This window comes from Triturus cristatus, chromosome 8 (assembly GCF_964204655.1).
Source record: "Triturus cristatus chromosome 8, aTriCri1.1, whole genome shotgun sequence".
Lineage (NCBI taxonomy): Eukaryota > Metazoa > Chordata > Amphibia > Caudata > Salamandridae > Triturus > Triturus cristatus.
In genome coordinates this window covers 1,630,327,800-1,630,346,962 of record NC_140591.1, presented here as the reverse complement: position 1 = coordinate 1,630,346,962, position 19,163 = coordinate 1,630,327,800, and the positions used below count along the sequence as shown (strand labels likewise).

The 19,163-nt window shown below is 49.3% G+C and overlaps 1 protein-coding gene across 1 annotated transcript in view; it reads right to left on the bottom strand.

The window, feature by feature from the left end:
* Positions 1-19,163, bottom strand: part of LOC146808461 (transient receptor potential cation channel subfamily M member 2-like) — a 3,976,112-nt gene that overhangs the window by 2,786,668 nt on the left and 1,170,281 nt on the right. The window contains exon 16 of the mRNA XM_085623954.1: positions 16,644-16,789. Coding sequence (XP_085480080.1) covers positions 16,644-16,789 — 146 coding nt within the window. The remainder of the gene's footprint in view (positions 1-16,643; positions 16,790-19,163) is intronic.

The following is a 19,163-nucleotide window of genomic DNA, read 5'->3' as shown; positions in this document are numbered from 1 at the left end:
GATGTCCTCATCGACGATGTCGTCATTGACAGAACTTCCTTCATGCTCGACGTCGACGCAGTTGTCGACGGAGTCTTAGATGTTTTAGGAGACATGATAGGTGAAGATATCGAAGTAGTGGAGACTGTATCCGTCGACAGAGGAGCAGCAGAAGTCACAGAGATAGTATATGACGATCCCACTGACAAAGTCTTAACCTGAGATTTACTCACGGTTTTAGAAGCTGAAGACTTCTTGGATCTCTCAGTCTTGTGACTTCTGTGAATGGTCAGAAGTTACATGAGAGGCCTTATGATGCTTTCTCCCTTCACTGGAAGAACTATCAATAGATCTAGCCCTCTTGCTAGATGTCGAGGCCCTGTCATCCTCCTCAGCCGAGGAAGATTTCAACCATAATAATACTCTTGCCTCTCTGTCCCTTAAGGTCTTGGGAGGGAAAGTCCGGCAAATTCTACAGTCCTTAGCAACATGCTTAGGATGCAGACAGTAAATACACTCCTCATGCTGGTCGTCTACATGGACCCTCTTCTTATCATAGGTCCTGCAGGGTCTAAACAAAGCTTTTTTGTCAGACATTACTGAAGAAAAAGAAGAAACTGAGTAGGCACTCAGGGAGACTCCCTTCCACACGACGTGCGGTGAAAATCTGAGGAGAGCTGGCTCTGCTGAGAGGGTTCTAGAAGGGTGCTGATGTCTGATTGGTTGTTACCAATTCTTGGGTTATTTTACATAACGAGGTAGATAGGCTTCTAAGATATAGGCCTTAGGGCCTTTTTTCTTTGGGCCTACTACTACTACTACTGGTAATTTTCCTTTGCTCCTCTTTAAAATCATGGAGGAAACAATCCGTATGCTCCACAGTGACAGGTAGTTGAAACCTGACTGCGGCACGTTGCATTAAATTGTGAAAGCCACCTATATCCTCTGGAGGAGAATCCGATGGCTGAGGAATGGGTGGAGAAGGCATGGGAATAATGTAGTCATCCCAAGGATCCAGAGTGGTGTCTTTATCCGGTACCTCACCTTCTTCGATATCTTCCTCATCAGAGGAAATGGTATCATGGTGTGATTGCGTCCCCGAACCAGCAGGGTGAAGCGGCGAATTTGGAATGTCCGTATGTGACTCTTCAGTCGGTTGTAAATTAGGAGGAGGTTGTTGTGGAGGAAAGCGTTGGCGGTAATCCGCCAGCATGGCCTGAAGATCTTGAATCAGTGTAGGCGGGAGATGACTCGTTTCTCTACGATCCCAATCCCTTGAGGGATGCCTGTAAACTGGTGTAGCAAGGCCTTCCTGGTAAGCATGCTCATGATAGTCTTCTTCCTCATCCACCTCTTGACACTTTATATGTAACTCCGAGGGGTGCCGAGCTATTCCGAAAGGACCCTCATCATCCTCCTCTTCAAAATCATCCCCTTCTGCATAAGAGTCTAAGATATGCGAAGGCAGCAAAGGAGAAATATTACTGTAATCCTGTTTATGAAAAGTTTTTAACTCAATATGCGTGTACGCAATAGGCGTAACATGAGTAGTTGGTGGAATCGCTTTAAGAAAACCTCTCGTCGACGGGCTTCCCCTCGTCAACGGAATTGCTGCCTTCTGAGGCGTCGACGGAATCGTCATCGTCGACGGGATCGTCATCGTCGACGAGGTCTTCGCCGTCGACGGGATAGTCATCGTCGACGGGATCGTCGTCGACGGGGTCTTCGTCGTCGACGGGGTCTTCGTCGTCGTCGACGGGGTCTTCTTCGTCGACGGGGTCTTCTTCGTCGAAGGGGTCTTCGCCGTCGTCGACGGGGTCTTCGCCGTCGTCGACGGGGTCTTCGTCGTCGTCGACGGGGTCTTCGCCGTCGTCGACGGGGTCTTCGTCGTCGACGGGGTCTTCGTCGACGATGTCCTCATCGACGATGTCGTCATTGACAGAACTTCCTTCATGCTCGACGTCGACGCAGTTGTCGACGGAGTCTTAGATGTTTTAGGAGACATGATAGGTGAAGATATCGAAGTAGTGGGGACTGTAGCCGTCGACAGAGGAGCAGCAGAAGTCACAGAGATAGTATATGACGATCCCACTGACAAAGTCTTAACCTGAGATTTACTCACGGTTTTAGAAGCTGAAGACTTCTTGGATCTCTCAGAGTCTTGTGACTTCTGTGAATGGTCAGAAGTTACATGAGAGGCCTTATGATGTTTTCTCCCTTCACTGGAAGAACTATCAATAGATCTAGCCCTCTTGCTAGATGTCGAGGCCCTGTCATCCTCCTCAGCCGAGGAAGATTTTAACCATAATAATAGTCTTGCCTCTCTGTCCCTTAAGGTCTTGGGAGGGAAATTTCGGCAAATTCTACAGTCCTTAGCAACATGCTTAGGATGCAGACAGTAAATACACTCCTCATGCTGGTCGTCTACATGGACCCTCTTCTTATCACAGGTCCTGCAGGGTCTAAACAAAGCTTTTTTGTCAGACATTACTGAAGAAAAAGAAGAAACTGAGTAGGCACTCAGGGAGACTCCCTTCCACACGACGTGCAGTGAAAATCTGAGGAGAGCTGGCTCTGCTGAGAGGGTTCTAGAAGGGTGCTGATGTCTGATTGGTTGTTACCAATTCTTGGGTTATTTTACATAACGAGGTAGATAGGCTTCTAAGATATAGGCCTTAGGGCCTTTTTTCTTTGGGCCTACTACTACTACTGCTAATTATTTTTTGGCACTACTTTTTTATCTACCGAGACTCCCGCCTCGGCGACGGGGAATGATTTAGGCATGTGAATCTATGAAAGATACCCCAATACTGGATAAGTAACTAATCCTTCTCTTCCAGGGGATCCTCATCAATAGTCATAAGCACTAGAATAGAATAGCAAGCCTCACCTCATCCACTGCGGGCAAAGGACAATAATAATCAACAATCAAGCTCAGACAACTAAACTTGAAAACTCAGATATTTCTCTTATCCGAACAGATTTCTCAAGGAGGCCTGGCCTACTTGAGTATCCGCCCTGGAGTCGGATTCAAGACAATAATGCCTTGTGAAAGTATACACCGACCTCCAGGTTGCTGCCTTGCATATTTCTGCCATCGGAACGTCATGCAAGAGAGCTATTGTAGCTGCTTTCCCCCTAGTGGAGTGTGCTTTAGGTGACAACAATAGGGGTTTATTTGCCAGCTGGTAGGCCAATTTTATACAGGACACTATCCATCTCGAAATGGACCTTTTGGTAGCTGGAAAACCTGTCCTCATGGAACCATAATTTAAAAACAATTGCTCTGATTTTCTTATGTCCTTCGTTCCCTCTAGATAGAATTTAAGCACTCTCTTAAGGTCTAAGGAGTGGAGTGACCTTTCGGCAGGAGTTGCGGGATTGGGGGAAAAGGACGGTAAGGAAATTGACTGATTAACATGAAAATCAGATACAACTTTCGGAAGAAAAGCAGGGTGAGTCCTTAATACTACTCTGTTGTGGTGAAAGATAGTATATGGCTCTTTGGAAGACAGCGCTTGGATTCCGCTTACTCTGCGCGCTGATGTAATCGCGACTAAGAAAGCGGTCTTCCATGTCAAATGCTGCAGCGTGGCTTTATGGATGGGCTCAAAAGGAGGACCCATCAACCTAGAGAGGACTAGATTCAACTCCCAAGGAGGAGAAGGAGGCCGAACAGGGGGATACACTTTCTTCAACCCCTGTAGGAAATCCTTGACCACCTGTAGTTGAAAAAAGGAAGGCTGGTTTGGAGACTTTCTGTAGGCCACGGGTACTCATAGTACGGCCCGCGGGCCACCAGCGGCCCGGCAAGCCTTCCTTGGCAGCCCGCGGACCTTGCAGACATCATATCTGTGTTTTTTATGTATCGCCGGTTGCAGCAGCGCGGAGCTTCTGGGGCCCGGGCGATTCTTTTAAAGACCATTAACTTGTAAATGAGGCTTTGTTGTATTTCACCTCTTCTTAGCGCCCATGCATCTCCACTCTGATTGAGTGGAGATGCAGGGGCGCTAAAAAGAGGTGAAATACATCAAAGCCTCATTAACAAGTGAATGGTCTTTAAAAGACCTGTTAAGTACTTGAGTGCGGCGGCTGTGTGTGTTCCCGGAAGCTGTCTCAGCGCCGGGGTGAGGCAGTGCTTAATTTGTGCTGCAAGCATCTACGCGGGCTATTCTGTTTCCTTGTTGATGAGTAGTGTTGCCCTTCCTGTAAGGGTCATGTTACCCTGCTCGCCCTTTGCCCTGGATTTTTTTCTCTATGTGCGCAGTGTCTTGGAATTAAGCTGCTGCACGTTCATTTGTAGCTGCGCCAGCAGAGTATGTTATGGCTTCACTAGTGCTGGCATCTCGGACCTCCATGCCGTTCTTCTCAGACCCCCAGAGTCGCTTTTGAGTGCAGTCGGCACTCCCTGTCAGAGCGATAGAGGCTCAAGTCAGCTAAGTGTACAGACTGATAGAGTGCCTGGCACGTACGATGTGTCTTTGAGATTTGAGTTTGTGCTTGCTAGAACGCTCTCCAGAAACTTGTGGTCATTGTGCATAATGTCAATTCTGCTCATCACCCCTGAACTAATCTTATGCCTGATGAATGAAGGTCGAAGTGTCAATTTGCATGCACGCTTCACATAAGCCTCACTTGTCTTTGATTTACTAGCCTATAATGTTTTTCCATTGTTAATTATCTAGGCCACAATATAGGACGCATATCACTGGAGCCAAGGATGACGGTGGGTGGGGCCGGCGGCAGTGGGTGGGGGCCATTTAAGAAAAAGTTTGAGCACTGGCACTTCTTATTTTACAAATTAAGCACTGGGGTGAGGTGACAAAGGGTGACGAGGACAGCAGGGTGAGGTGACGGAGGGCAGCAGGGAGTGAGAGCAGCAGGTGAGGTGACCGGGGGAGGAAGACAGAGTGCGCAGAGGGAGGAAGACAGAGGGAGAGGGGGAAGACAGAGGGAGACAGACAGGGAGACAGAAACAGGGTGACAGAGGGAGAGGGAGGGAGACAGAGGGAAAACAGAGAGGGTGGGAGAACAGAGGAAGGGAGGGAGACAGAGAGAGGGAGGAAGACAGAGTGAGTGAGACAGAGGTAGACAGAGAAAGAGGGAGACAGAGAGGGAGACAGAGCGAAAGGGAGACAAACAGTGATTGAGACCGAGAGAGAGCGAGAGAGAGGGAGGGAGACAGAGAGGGAGGGAGACAGAGAGGGAGGGAAACAGAGAGGGAGGGAGACAGAGGACAGAGGGAGAGGGAGGGAGACGGAGGACGGAGGGAGACGGAGGACAGAGGGAGACGGAGAGAGGCGGAGAGGGAAGGAGAGGGAGAGAGGGAGGGAGGGAGGGAGAAAGAGAGGGAGGGAGAGAGTAAGGGAGGGAGACGGAGGAGGGAGGGAGACGGAGGAGGGAGGGAGACGGAGGAGGGAGAGAGGGGGAGAGAGAGGGGGAGAGAGAGGGAGGGAGACAGGAAGGGAGGGAGACAGGGAGGGAGGGAGACAGGGAGGGAGGGAGACAGAGAGGGAGGGAGACAGAGGGAGGGAGAGAGAGGGAGGGAGGGAGAGGGAGCGAGGGAGGGAGACGGAGGAGGGAGGGAGACGGAGGACAGAGGGAGAGGGAGGGAGACGGAGGACGGAGGGAGACGGAGAGAGACTGAGAGGGAAGGAGAGGGAGAGAGGGGGGGAGGGAGAGAGAGACGGAGGAGGGAGGGAGGGAGACGGAGGAGGGAGGGAGATGGAGGAGGGAGGGAGACGGAGGAGGGAGGGAGACGGAGGACAGAGGGAGAGAGAGGGAGACGGAGGACGGAGGGAGACGGAGAGAGACGGAGAGGGAAGGAGAGGGAGGGAGAGGGAGAGAGGGGGAGGGGGACAGAGAGGGAGGAAGAAAGAGAGAGAGGGAGACATATGTTTTGAAAGGTTTTTTTTTTTTACTCTAGCTCCGCCCCCCACTGATCCCGCCCCCACTGACTCCACCCCTACCAGTGCGGCCCTCGTCCACTAACCACACTGTAATTTTGGCCGCCGACAGAAAGTTTGTGAGTACCCCTGCTGTAGGCCGTAATGGCCGCTAAATGTCCTCTGATCGATGAATACTTTAATCCTGATTTAGCCAAGTACAGGAGGTAAGGAAGAATAACCTCCTCCTGCCCTGTGGTAGGATTAAAATGATTACGAATGCACCACAAGAAGAATCTTTTCCATTTAAAGGAGTACGACGCCCTTGTAGAAGGTCTCTTTGCCTCCTTTAGTATATGTATACAGTCTTGTGGTAAGTTCAGATGTCCATATTGCAGGACCTCAGGTGCCATGCTGCCAAGTTCAGTGAGGGAAGGTTGGGATGTAGAATCTTCCCGTCCATCTTGGTCAGTAGGTCCGATCTGCAAGGAAGCCTCTTGTGGGGGTGCACCGACAGCTGTAATAGGTCCGGGTACCACCACTGCCGAGGCCAGTCCGGGGCTATCAGGATCATTGACATGTTGGACCGGATGAGCTTGGACACCACCTTCGGAATCAGAGGCAGGGGAGGAAAGGCCTATGCAAATATTTCGGACCAATCCATCAAAAGAGCATTCCCTCTCGTCCCTGGACGGTGGAACCTGGAGGCAAAGGCGTGGCATTTTTTGTTTTGATTGTCTGCAAACAGATCTATGGAAGGTTGCCCCCACTGATGGAACATTTCTGCCACTACCTCGTCGTTTAGCACCCAGTCTGGCTGATCTTCGAAGTGTCAACTGTGCGTCTGCTCGCACGTTTTGTTCCCCTGGGAGGTGCACCGCTGTGACGGAGAGGCTTCGGGATAGAAGCCAATGCCATATCTTTGGAGCTTCCAGGGAGAGAGGGCGAGAACGCGTACCACCCTGTTTGTTGAGGTAATACATGGTGGTCGAGTTGTCTGTTTGGATGAGGACTAAGTTGGACACGATCGAGAGCTGAAAAGCTTTCAGAGCTAGATGGACTGCTTGCAGCTCTAACATGTTTATGTGGTAGGATTGCTCCTTGACGGACCACCACCCCTGCATCTGTAGGCAATCCATGTGTGCTCCCCATCCCTGTAGAGATGCATTGTGGAGAAGTGTGGCTCAATGGTTAGAGTGGCAGACCTCGATGCAGAGCACTGGTCCGGGACCAGGGTTCGATTCCCGACGCGGCAGGGTCTCGGGCTATAAATTCCTCGGACCTGATATTCTCGCATCAGTGCCTATCCTAATCATGGGTCCCACGCTGCAACTCTGGGCAATAGCTTGCTTAGTCTCCACAACGGCCCCAACAGCGCTGGGATGCCTGGCTTCACCATGGGGGTGCCCAGGAGTGGACACTTCACACGGATAGCCAGGAAGGGTTCCTACAGCGGTATGAGTACAGCGCGGAGATACCCTCAGGGGTGATTCGGCGCTATATAAGCACATACACATTTACATACACATCTGTTACTAAGGACTGGGTCGAAACAGGTTGATGGAAGGGGACTCCCACTAAGAGGTTCTATGGACGAGTCCACCATAGAATAGACGATTTTGCTGCTTGTGAAAGCACAATCCGGTCTTCCCAGAAACCCGATGCCTGGTCCCACTTGTCCTCCAGGTCCTGCTGTAAAGGCCTCATTCTCAGTCTGGCGTTGGGAATGAGGAATATGCAAGAAGCCATCCATCCCAGTAGAGACGCCACTTGCCGGACCGTTGGACGATTTGTCTGGAGAAGAACTTTGCACTTATGTCGAATTAATGAAAGTCTCTGTTCCGAAGGAAAGGCTCTTCCTAGGTTTGTATCTAGAATGGAGCCCAGATAATGGATCACCTGAGTAGGCTGGTGAACCGATTTCTCCATATTCACGTGCAGGACCAGCCTGCGGAGTAGAGATAGACACACTTGGAAGTCGCTCTTTACTTGCTGAGGAGATGGCCGTTTCAAGAGCCAATCATCCAAGTACGGATATACGAACAGCCCTCTTCTGTGTAGAGCCGCCGCTACCACCGCCATGCACTTGGTAAAGACTCGTGGGGCAGAATTTAGTCCGAAGGGCAACACCCTGAACTGGTAGTGATTGCTGCCAACCACGAATCGCAGATATTTGCGATGACGGGTAATTACAGGAATGTGGAAATACGCATCCTGGAGATCCACTGACCACATCCAATCTCCTGCTTGCAGATGTGGACATATTTGATGAAGTGCCAGCATGCGAAATTTCTCTTTCAAGATGACTTTGTTCAGCAATCGAAGGTCCAGGATAGGTCTGAACTTGTGCTCCTGATCTCTTTTTGGTACAAGGAAGTACCTGGAGTACACTCCCTTTCCCCGCTGAGAGGGGGGAACCTTCTCTATGGCCTTTTTTTGCAGAAGGGCCACCACTTCTTGTCGTAGTAACTTTAACTGGTGAGGACGAGATCTTTTTGGAGGGATGTCCTTTGGAGACACACGGAAACGTGGTGCGTATCCATTGCGCAGTATACTGAGCACCCAACGATCTTTTGTTATGTTGCACCACTCTTTTAGATGACGTGAAACACTTCCTCCCACTGGAGTGGGCAACGGCGTCAGAGGAAGCTCTGGCTCATTGCTTTCCGGCTGATCGAGCTGTGGAAGAGGATTGCTGTTGATTACCTTCTCTACCTCTGTTCGACTTTTGACCTTGAAACTGTGATCTTCCTTGGTTTTTGCTTTGGGACCACTGAGGAGTTTAAACCCTCTGTTGGTATCCCTTGCGCTGGTTGGGTCTGTATCTCCGTCTGAATTATTTTTTCTTTTCTAACCCTACCACCTTCAAAGTGTCTAATTCGGCTTTCATTCGAGCCATCTCTTCATCTGCGTGGGTGCCAAACAATGAAGAACCAGAAAAAGGCAGGTTAAGGATCCTCTGCTGGGCATCCGGCTTGAGAGCTGTAAGCCTTAACCAGGCAGACCTCCTTGCGCAAATGCCATGCGCATACGAATGCGCCGATAGAGTGGCACCATCCGCTGTAGTGCCAATCATTTGATTAGCTACCAGGGATCCTTCTGTAATGACTTCCTCGTCGTCTTCGACCCCATCGGCGTGGACTGCTACAAAAGTTTCCGAATGTTGCTGGCGCAGGGGATATTCACAAGGTGAGGAATCCACTGGCAGATGTATCCATCAGAAAAGGCTGCTGCACTGGAGACTTTAAGCGATGACGCTGTAGACCCACAAAACTTTCGTCCCCAAGAATCCTGGGGCTTACTCTCTTTATCCGGAGGGACCAACGCAAGTGCAGAGACTGCCTGCGTTTTAGGTGCCGCTGCGACGATAACTGAATCTGCAGGCGGATCCGTTTTTAAAAACACCAAGCATCAGCAGGCTTGTATTTTTTTTGTATTCTGGCCGGTGTAGCCTTAATCGCGGAGGGTGTTAGAAAAATGTCCATTACTGGTTCCAGAGGTCCAGGAACCAGAGGTAGTAACGGACGCGAAGCAGATCTTTGGTGCAGCGTCTCGAAGATCACTGTCGTGGCGACCTGAGGGGTGGACATTTCAATGTTCAGTTTCTGAGCCCCTCTCTGTAGCACATCATGAGATGTGTTAATGTCATCTATCGGAGACACTCTCGACTGAGGGTTGTCCGATAGAGTAGGCGAATAGTCCCTTTTAGAAGAGTGGGTAGAGGAAGACAACCATGAAGGAGACCTTCTTCTTCGGTGATGAGACGTAGAAGGTCTGTGTTCCCGAGATCTTCCTGCACGGTGCTGACGTACCGGCGATGGCGATCTATCCACCTCCTGTACCAATCTTTGTAGAGGGGATCTGTGGCTAGGGCTTGTATATTCTTCCTCCCTTCTCGCTGTTCCCGCCGGAGTCTTACTTCAGTGATGGACTGGTAAAAGCCATCTTGGGGATAGATGTACAGAAGGAGAGGCTCTCCTCTGATGTGATAGGGACCTTTGTCGTGACCTCCTCGAATGATGGATAATGAGTCAACGGACGTCTCGAGGAATAAGAGGATGAGTGTCTCGAGGCTGACTCAGTCACTAAAACCACTGAACCCTCTCCAGATCTAACTGATGTGTGTCTCGATGTCGAGCGTATTGCCCGCTCCGACGGAGCCCTTCTCGACGTCGATCTAGATCTTCAGGTTCCGGGAGCGATCTCGGCGTTGACTTGTTTCGACGGCGAATGGCGCATCGACGACGTCAAGGTACTTCTTCGTCTCGACGTCGAGCGTTGTGGGATCGACAGCGCCGAAGGACTCCTTTTCCTCGACGCCATTCGTCGGTGAGATGACGACGGCGGAGGGCTTCTGGTTCTCGACGCCGATCGTCATTGGACTGACGTCGGCGGAGGACTTCTGGTCCTCGACGCCGATCGTCGCCGGGATGAGGACGGCGGAGGGCTTTTCATTCTCGACGCCGATCACCGCCTGGTTTGCGACGGCGGAAGACTCTCTCCCCTCGACGTCGATCGTCGGTGGAGTGATGACAACGGAGGGTTGCCAGCCTTCAACGTCGAACGTCTTACCGACATCGACGGAGGTCTGCTGATTCTTGACGCCAATCGTCGCCGAGTTGACGTCGGCGGTGGAATGGAACTCCTCGACGCCGATCGACGCCGTATTGACGACGGCAGAGGCTCAGGAATCCTCGACGTTGAATGTAGGGACGTACCTTCATGCCTGCGTTCTCTCGACGGTCGTTTCTTGGATGTATGCCCCTCCCGTGGCTGTTTTCTCAGCGCCGAGCCCGACGCTGATGGATTCCTACTCCTAGAAGAGGATCTGGGCCTCTTGGAGCCCTTTCTCACCGGAGACCTGCCTCTGGAAGCCTTTTCTGCCAGCCCATAAAGACGTATACGCTCCCTGTCTTTCAAAGTTCTTTTAGAGAGAGACTGGCAATGAGGACAAGTCTTGGGAACATGGTCATTAGGCAGGCAGAGAATACAGACTGAGTGAGAGTCTGACCTGGCCTTCTTTTTTCCACAAGAAGGGCAGGGATCAAAAAGGGAGGGCATTTTGAGTGGAAAAAAATGCCAAAATTTGTCAGAAAAAGTAAACACCTTACTTGACTAGATGTAAAACGTCGAAGTAAGATAACATTTTCCTGAAAAAAGTAGATTATTTCTGAATAAGATCAGAAAAGAGTGGCGCTGTGTAGCCAGGGTCCTGACTGAAGGAGCCGGAAAGAACAACTGACCTAACTGTCACCCCTGAGGCATGATGGGAAGCTAGGGGTCATGGCTGCCTTCAAGGCACAGTGCCAGCTTTTCTGTGTTGCTATGAGTTAGCTTTCTAGCCTTTCTAGGCTGTAGTTTTCTGCAATGCAGCCTGTGAGCAGTCAATGCTTTCAGTCCTATCTGAGGTTTTGGGCTAAATGCTAAGCATTAAAACAGTTTTAAAACATGCTTTGCTGTTGTTTCTTCCCTGTTTTTATGATATATTGTTTATATTAGATATATTATTTATAATATACAGGGGAGTCCTTACAGCATTATTCAGCTCTGGTTGTGAAAGGCTGCATTTGCTTTTTTATTATTTATATGTATATATATGTGGAGATGCATATATGTGGGTCACATATATGATTGTGTTTCCGGGGTCCCTCGCATGGGCGGGAATATTCTAGTGCTTATGACTATTGATGAGGATCCCCTGGAAGAGAAGTTTAGATATAATACACGCATTGACTACCATCACGGTTATTCAAAACTCACATGGCATGTAATGATCTTTTCTGCCACACAGTAACCCTATTTTCAGTACTTACTTCACTGGAGGCAATACTCACTAAAGTTGGGTGATTTTTTGTGTACTTCTTGTGATATTGGCATCTTCATAATTTGTCTTTTTGTCTACCTATTCACTGAGTGACTAACTACACCTTTCGATACATTCTTTCTTGCCTCTGATTGAACGCATATCAGCCTCTTTTTCCCTTGCTGGGCGCTGTACATAGAGCCGTCACTTTACTTACTTGTTTATTCGTGCTATTTAGATTACATTCTTCATTATAGTTTTGTCATTGTTTTTTAATAGGCCCCTGAAGAAGGGATTGTTATATCCCGAAATGCATTGGGCAAGAAGGGCAAGATGATACGTTACGCTCATTGTACAATTTGAATTTGTTTTTTGAATATTGTTTATTTTTTGTGGAAACATCATTGGACGCAAATGATTTCGCAATGTTTATAAATTTGGTTGCCATTTTTTCCTTGGGTGTATACAAATTGATTATTTGTTGATACCTGAATGACACATTTGCTTTATTCTCTCAAGAATTCATTATCTGATGCTTTTGTTGCTAAAATTGTGAAATATACATACTTGTAACAGTGCTGTGCACTCAGTACACTGGTGGTTTTTCCATCAGCAGAATTGTATCTTATTTGGCTGTCTGCCTTTCTCTGGGTCGCACGCAGACCTTTGCTTTTAAAATCTTTAGTTAGTCTTAGTTTGCAGAGAACAAGGTGTGCGCTTATCCCACACCCTTACATCAAAATTAACTGACCCACTTGTCATCAGGCCCCAAGTGTTTTGTATAAAAGAAATGTTGGTCAGTTACAAAAAAACAGAACTGGAATCACACTCTCTATGTCCTATAGTGAGCAATTTATTTACAAAATTTGTGTAGTACACTTCCCATGCAAAAGTTAATAGGCTTTTCATTCTAACATGCTTTTATGTGCACATGCATCCGTGAGACAGGGGCTGAATATACGCCCCCACCCGGATGGTGGGCATTTAATATCTGCTGTGGAAGAAGGAATGAAGGGCTCTGTGGGACACCCACCATGAAGAACTGCATTCAAAAGCCATCTGACCTTTGTGAGAAGGGACCTGGCCGCCTCATAAATGAAAATGTGTAGGTTTAAAACAAAAATGGGAATTGAGCACAGAGAACAGCTGACTGTCACAGCTCCTCCCCAACATTTGTGAGTACTACAAAATCTAGAATTATTATTTAATTCATTGTGCAGGGTTGCAATAGTCTGCCCTGCATATTTTACCTGAAAGCAAGACAATATCACCTAATGAAGGCATTTTTAACCACCCATGACATCTGACAACACAAAGGTTTCCCCAATATCATCAACCGTCACAGACCCCATCTCTCCCTGCACCCATATACTTTTGTTCGGTCTCTGCAATGTCATTGAACTCAGGCTTGGAATGGAAGTAGTGACTGTCACATTCTGAGGCTTGTGATCGGTTTATACCATACCAGCTAGATGGTGCATGTAGGAGGCTGGCTTAGTATTTGGTGCACACTTATTTGCACTAATCCGGACAACCCTTATAGTGATTTTAGTGGTATTTGATAACCATAGAAAGCTCTCAATGTGGCAGCTGTGGAGAGCAGCCTTCAGGCTTATCTTGAAGAGTGTTAAGCAACTTGTTTTACCGTTTAATCATGCAGTTTAAGTCAAACGAAAAAGAACCACACAGTGTATATATAAAAATATGTCTATTTATTACACAACACTCACTAACATATTAGTATATCTCCAACCCTGAGATATCAATGCAAATACACAACAATACTTCAATTGCAAATAAGGTAAGTAGCACACAATACTGTGGTCTCCAGGGGGAGACCAAACCATATACAAAAAAAGTTGAATGCGAACTGCGAAAAAAGTTGGGCCTTAGGCCAGGAGACTCAGTGGAGTTGGGGACACAAGGAACCACCCAAGTTAAGTACCCTGGAACCCCACGAAGGCTGTGTGCAGAGTGCAAGCACAGCCGTGTGCCCAATAGAAGTCAACTGGAAAGTATTGGTTGAAGTTTTTAAGAAGGACCCGTCCCAGTGGACCCTGAAGAAACCCCTTGAAGGCAGAAGGTTGTAGAGTTACCCCCACCCACGGATACTCCAGGAACCAGGATACCTACACCAGGGAAGCTGGGTGCATAAGTAGGAAGTGATGTCGGAAACCGCTGTAGGCCACAATGGAGGACTTTGAAAAAGATGCCGCTGTAGAAGACTGTGCAAGCGTCTGCTGGACTCCACGGTTGGATTCTTGAAGACGAGAACCTGTAAGCAGAGGCAACAGAGTCTATGCAACTCGGAGGTGACCAGGAGGCACAGAAAAGCAATACCCACAGCTGTTGGAATGCTCAGAAGTGTTGACTGTGACCTTGTCCCTACAGCTGTGAGGAACAGGCGACGCTGAGGAAGACCAGGGGCCGTGCTCCAGCTGCCCCATGTTGAAAGTCGAGGACCAGGGCTGAGGAAGACCAGGAGCCATGCACGAGATGTCCCACACCGGAAGTCGAGGACCAGGTAGTCAGTGTCCGTCTGGGGCACCAACAAGCCTTGGTAGCTGCAACCCGCGTGGATAACAAAGAAGGAGCAACGTTTGGACCAGCAAGGTCCAAGGAACGCACCACGAGCAGGAATGTTAGAGCAGGCCCCACGCAAGCAGGGGAGCCCACTGAAGCAGAAGAAGACATTCAAGAGGACCCGCATGCCAAAGGCAAAGGAGTCCAAAGAGGACCTCCAGCAGCTTACCATGAAGGAAGGCCCACGGTGCAGAGGATGCGGTGAGGACACTGTACTTGGAAGGGATCGATAGATGCTGGAGGTTGGAGCTTCTTGTAGACGTAAGATCTCTGGAGTGCAGAGCCAATAAGCCTTGGCAATGACAAGTTGATGAGATGCACAAGGGTTCGGTCCCAGCAGTTTCAACGAGGGACACTTACCCCTAAATTGCAGAGAAGGCAGGTCAGGCCACGAGGGAGTTGCAGAACCACCACCTGTATTGCTGATCCTTTTGAAGTCCATGGGATGTCAGGAGCAGCAGGCAGGTCTGCTTCATTGCGGTGCAGCAGATGCAGGGGAGTGACTCCTTCACTCCAAGGGAGATTACTTCAGGTGTCCTTGATGCCCACAGGTCTGGTGAAGATCCTGGAAGAAGCACAGACACAGACAACAAAGAAGACTTGCACAACAACGAGACCAGGAGCAGCAGGAGTCTTCCTTGGTGCAGTCTCGGTTCCAGGCGAAGTCCAGCAAAGTCCAAGTGTGCAGACAGTCTACGAGTGACGTGGTTTCAGGCTTGAGTCTTGTCCCATGACGAAACTAAGGAAACATCCACAGGTAAGCCCTTAAGTACCCTAGGGAAAGGGTTGGAACGTCTCTGGGGTCCCTCCAAGCGGAGGGGCTGGACAGTGGGGAGGATACTCCCATGTCCTTTGTCCAGTTTCGCGCCAGAGAGAGAGCCAAGGGCTCCCTGAACTGGCTCAAACTGGAGTATGCAAGGAAGGCACCAAATCTGCCCTTCAAATCAGTCTGGTGGTGCTGGCAAGCGCCCCACACCCCAGCCCAACACAGTAAGTCCTGTCTGGGAGGTGGTCACACCTCCCTGTGATAGAAAACCTATTGTTCTACTTTCCCCTGCTCGAGCCTGACTCAGCAGCAGGAGGGCAGAATCGTGTCTGTGGTCAGCAGTAGCACTAGTTGGCTGTCGGACCCTGAAAGTCTGTTATCAGGAGTACAGGGGGGTACCCCAATGGAGCCCTCCCAGTACATGGGATCATACATCCAACTCTGGAATCGTTGTTGGGGTATGATTCCAACATGTTTGATACCATACATGACAGGGTTCGTGCAGCCACTATATGGTTAGACATCCCGTAATGCCTCTTGTCCACTATATGTATTAAAATTGCTGACCGTGCTTACAAAGACTGGCGAATCGACTCCAGGATTTGTAGGGGTGTCCTGCTCAAGCACGGGCACCTTCACACTTATAACCAAGCACACTGCCCTCAGGACTAAAGAGCCTGTCATAGGGTTGACTTGTAGGTTTTAGGTGTAGTGCCTCAGATATAAGGAAACGTATATCTGTCGTGAGAGGTGGCAAGCACCAACTCCCACAGGCTGCAATAGAAGGCCTGTAGTCACGGTTTGAGTGGTCTCTCATGAGTGGCATAATACATGCTGCAGCCCATGGGAGACACCTGGTGTACCTATGCCCTGGGTACCTTAGTACCATACACTAGGGACTTACAGGCGTAAACTAGCAGCCAATTGTGGATGTACAGAAGAACTTACCATGGTCAATTTAGGGAGAAAGCACAGTGACTGGAGTCCTGATTAGCAGGATCCCAGTCAGACTTGTCAAAAACATACTGAAACCAAGCAAAAAGTGAGGGTAATCATGGAAGCAGATCCTACTTTCCTACAGTGCAGTATTATGTAGTGTAAGACCAGCAGAGGACAGACGCAGGCAGGGCATTAACACAACACCTAACTCAAATCTGTGAAACTCGAGACATCATAGATATAGACAGAGAAACAGAACTTGAAAAGGGTGAGTAGACAAGAAGAAGTGGCTATCTGCCGCATCCTTTACCTATCTACACCACGGCCTCACATTACACTCATCTAGAAACACTTGCTGAACTGTACTATTTATTGGCTCCATTTCTCTTACCCTACCTGTTTACCTCTTGTAGCCATCTGTTCTGCTACTCATTTTAGCCTTATTCTCCTCCTGCCTCTTCTCTACACTTGGACATCATGTGTCTCCCACTCTCTCTCATCTCCCTGTGTACCTCTTATTTTTTATTGCAACTCTTTATGCCCCCCTACCCTTGCCCAATCTCATTTGTATTATATACTCCTCTTTTCAAAACCACTTTGTGACTTTGCAGCTAGGTTCACTCTATACACACACAAAGAGGTACCACAGATTTAAATAGGCACCAATGAACTGGATGCCCTCACCCACCTGCACTCCTCCATTTGACATGAAACGCGAAGCATTAGAGTTTAGAGCCATCTGCAGGCAGGTGGTTTTTCCCCAGTCCAAGGACCTTCCAGTAAGGACCTGCTCAGCACGCACTTCATCCTTTCTGTAGCACTCTGAGAAAACACCTAAAATCACCATAAAAACATGAAAAAATGGAAATGTGGTCATGCCAGTCCAAATAACACTGATATCAATGCTAACATTTGGAAATATCAAGCACAAGGAGACAAACATTTTAACAATATGTTAAACTGAAACAACAAACCTACCAACATCCCCAATCTAGAACAGAACCGGAGACAACCAGAACACCTAAAGGATGCCTTAAACTCAACATAACACACACAGACGTTCTATGTTAGTGTAGGAAGGTGGATATCTGACTATGGTTACCCCCAATTTTTTTGCCTAGTGTCTAGCTGGTTTTCCGACTTAGTTGGCCTGAGATCCTGCCATTCAGGGTCTCAGGCTGTCTGCTCTCTCTTTAAAATGGACTCCATGTACCCTAGGTACATACCCAATTGGTAAGGATCACCTTATTGGACCCTGTACAGTGTACCCTAGGTACCCAGGGCATAGGTGTACCCTAGGCCTCCCAGGGGCTGCAGCATGTATTATGCCACCTCTGGTCTGGCCTCCCAATCAGACACAACTGGCTGATCATTCAGCTGGGGCAAGGTCGTGTAATCACCCCTTGCTTAGGTGTAGTATTCCTATACCTACCTTATATATAGACACATGTATACCTATCAGCCACTCCTATGGCAGGCCTTAACAATCCTGGAGGCAGAGTGCTTGGTAACATGTGAGATGGTGCTCTAGCATGAGATGAGCCTGTCGGCAGCTTTCGGAACCATGTCCTTATAGCCGTTCTATGGTATAGCCTACCATATACTCTTAAAGTGCCTTATAATCTTAAACGGTTATGGTAACTATGGTTTGGCTGTATCAAAACATGTCGTGTAAGGTGTCTAACACTTTGGAATAATACCCCCATACCATTTCTGGTGATGAGGATATTATTCCTCCCTTCTAGAGGGAGAGACATGTTAAAATCCTACTTTGCTGTTTAACTCTAACCAAAGCCTCAGCATCACAAAATGGATGCTGCTGCCACAGACACGAGTCTGACCGCCTGCTGCTGGGAGTGATCCCGGCAAGGGAGGCTTGGACAATAGGTTTCCTGCTTGGGGAGGTGCTAGCACCTCCCCAGACAGACTTTAGTGTATTGGGGCAGGGAGGGCTGAAAGGAATGAGACATGCCTGGGGCACACAAGGTGTCCCATGCATAGCCCAGTTCAAACCGGTGCTGGGGCACTCCAGCCCCAGTCCTGGCGCAAAACTGGACAAAGGGAAGGGGGTGTAACCACCCCCCTCCCAGGTCCCACCCATAAGGCGTGACCTAGCAGGCAACCCAGCCCCCCAGATTAGTATAAGTGTGGTAGCTGGGCCCCAGGAGATTAGATTATCCTGAACCTGCAACTTGAACAGAAACTCTGGACCTTCGACATTCGACGAAAGAAGAAGACTGAAGAATCTCCCTTGTGGCCAAGGAGTGGCTACCCTGTGCAAACAGGCACCATCAAGAGACTACCCTTTACTTTGCTAAAGTTCTACGAGGGACCGACAGCAGAGCCCGACCAGAGCCTTGACTTCCAGACTTCTCCGACCCTGATCCACATCCACAGCCGAGCTGAGATCCGTGGAGGCGACGAGAGACATGGGACCGACTACTTGGATAAAGTGGCGAGTATCTTCCAGCGCAGCTTCTGAGGCACCCTCAAAGTTGTGCACCGGGGATTGAGAAGCCCCAACCCCAAGCACCATCTGCACCGAAGATCAGCCCCCCACACTCCACGAGTCCTGCGTGGGGCCCTTCTGCATTTTCCTGCTTGCTGCGTCTGTCCGGTTGCTTGCCCGTTGGCTAGCGGCCTTTGTGACGACACACCTTGAAATCTTCACTGCTGGTTTGGCTCCTCCAGACTGGCTCCCGCTTCTTTGCAAAAGAGAAGCACCCCAGACCTTCCTGGTCTGCACCAGAAGTAAGTCCTCCGTTCTTCCTGGGTTCCGCTTGCCAAGGCTTGGTGAGTCCTAGTTCGACTTCGACGCCGCCGACAGCAAGAGCCTTCGTGGGACAGCTCGCCTTCTGGTCCTGGTCATCCTCGACGTCTCCTGGTACCCGTGGCTGCAGCGACAAGCTTCACCCTCCACCTGCAATCTTCACGACATCGCCTGGTTCCTTCCTGGTTCCACGTGGTCACTGGCTAGTGACCTTGACTCTGTCCCTTCTGCTTGCAGGTACCCTTCCTTCTTGATCCCGGCCTTGGGATCCACCGGACACTCTGTACTGACTGCCTGTCAGCAACTTTCCTTCAGGCATCCATAGAAGTTCACGACGAAACCCGACGCAAGTTCACACCTATGCACCCGCAGCCCGTGGGCTAGGTAACTTGGGTACTTCGGTGCTCACAAGGGTATTGACTATCCTAGGGTCTAGTT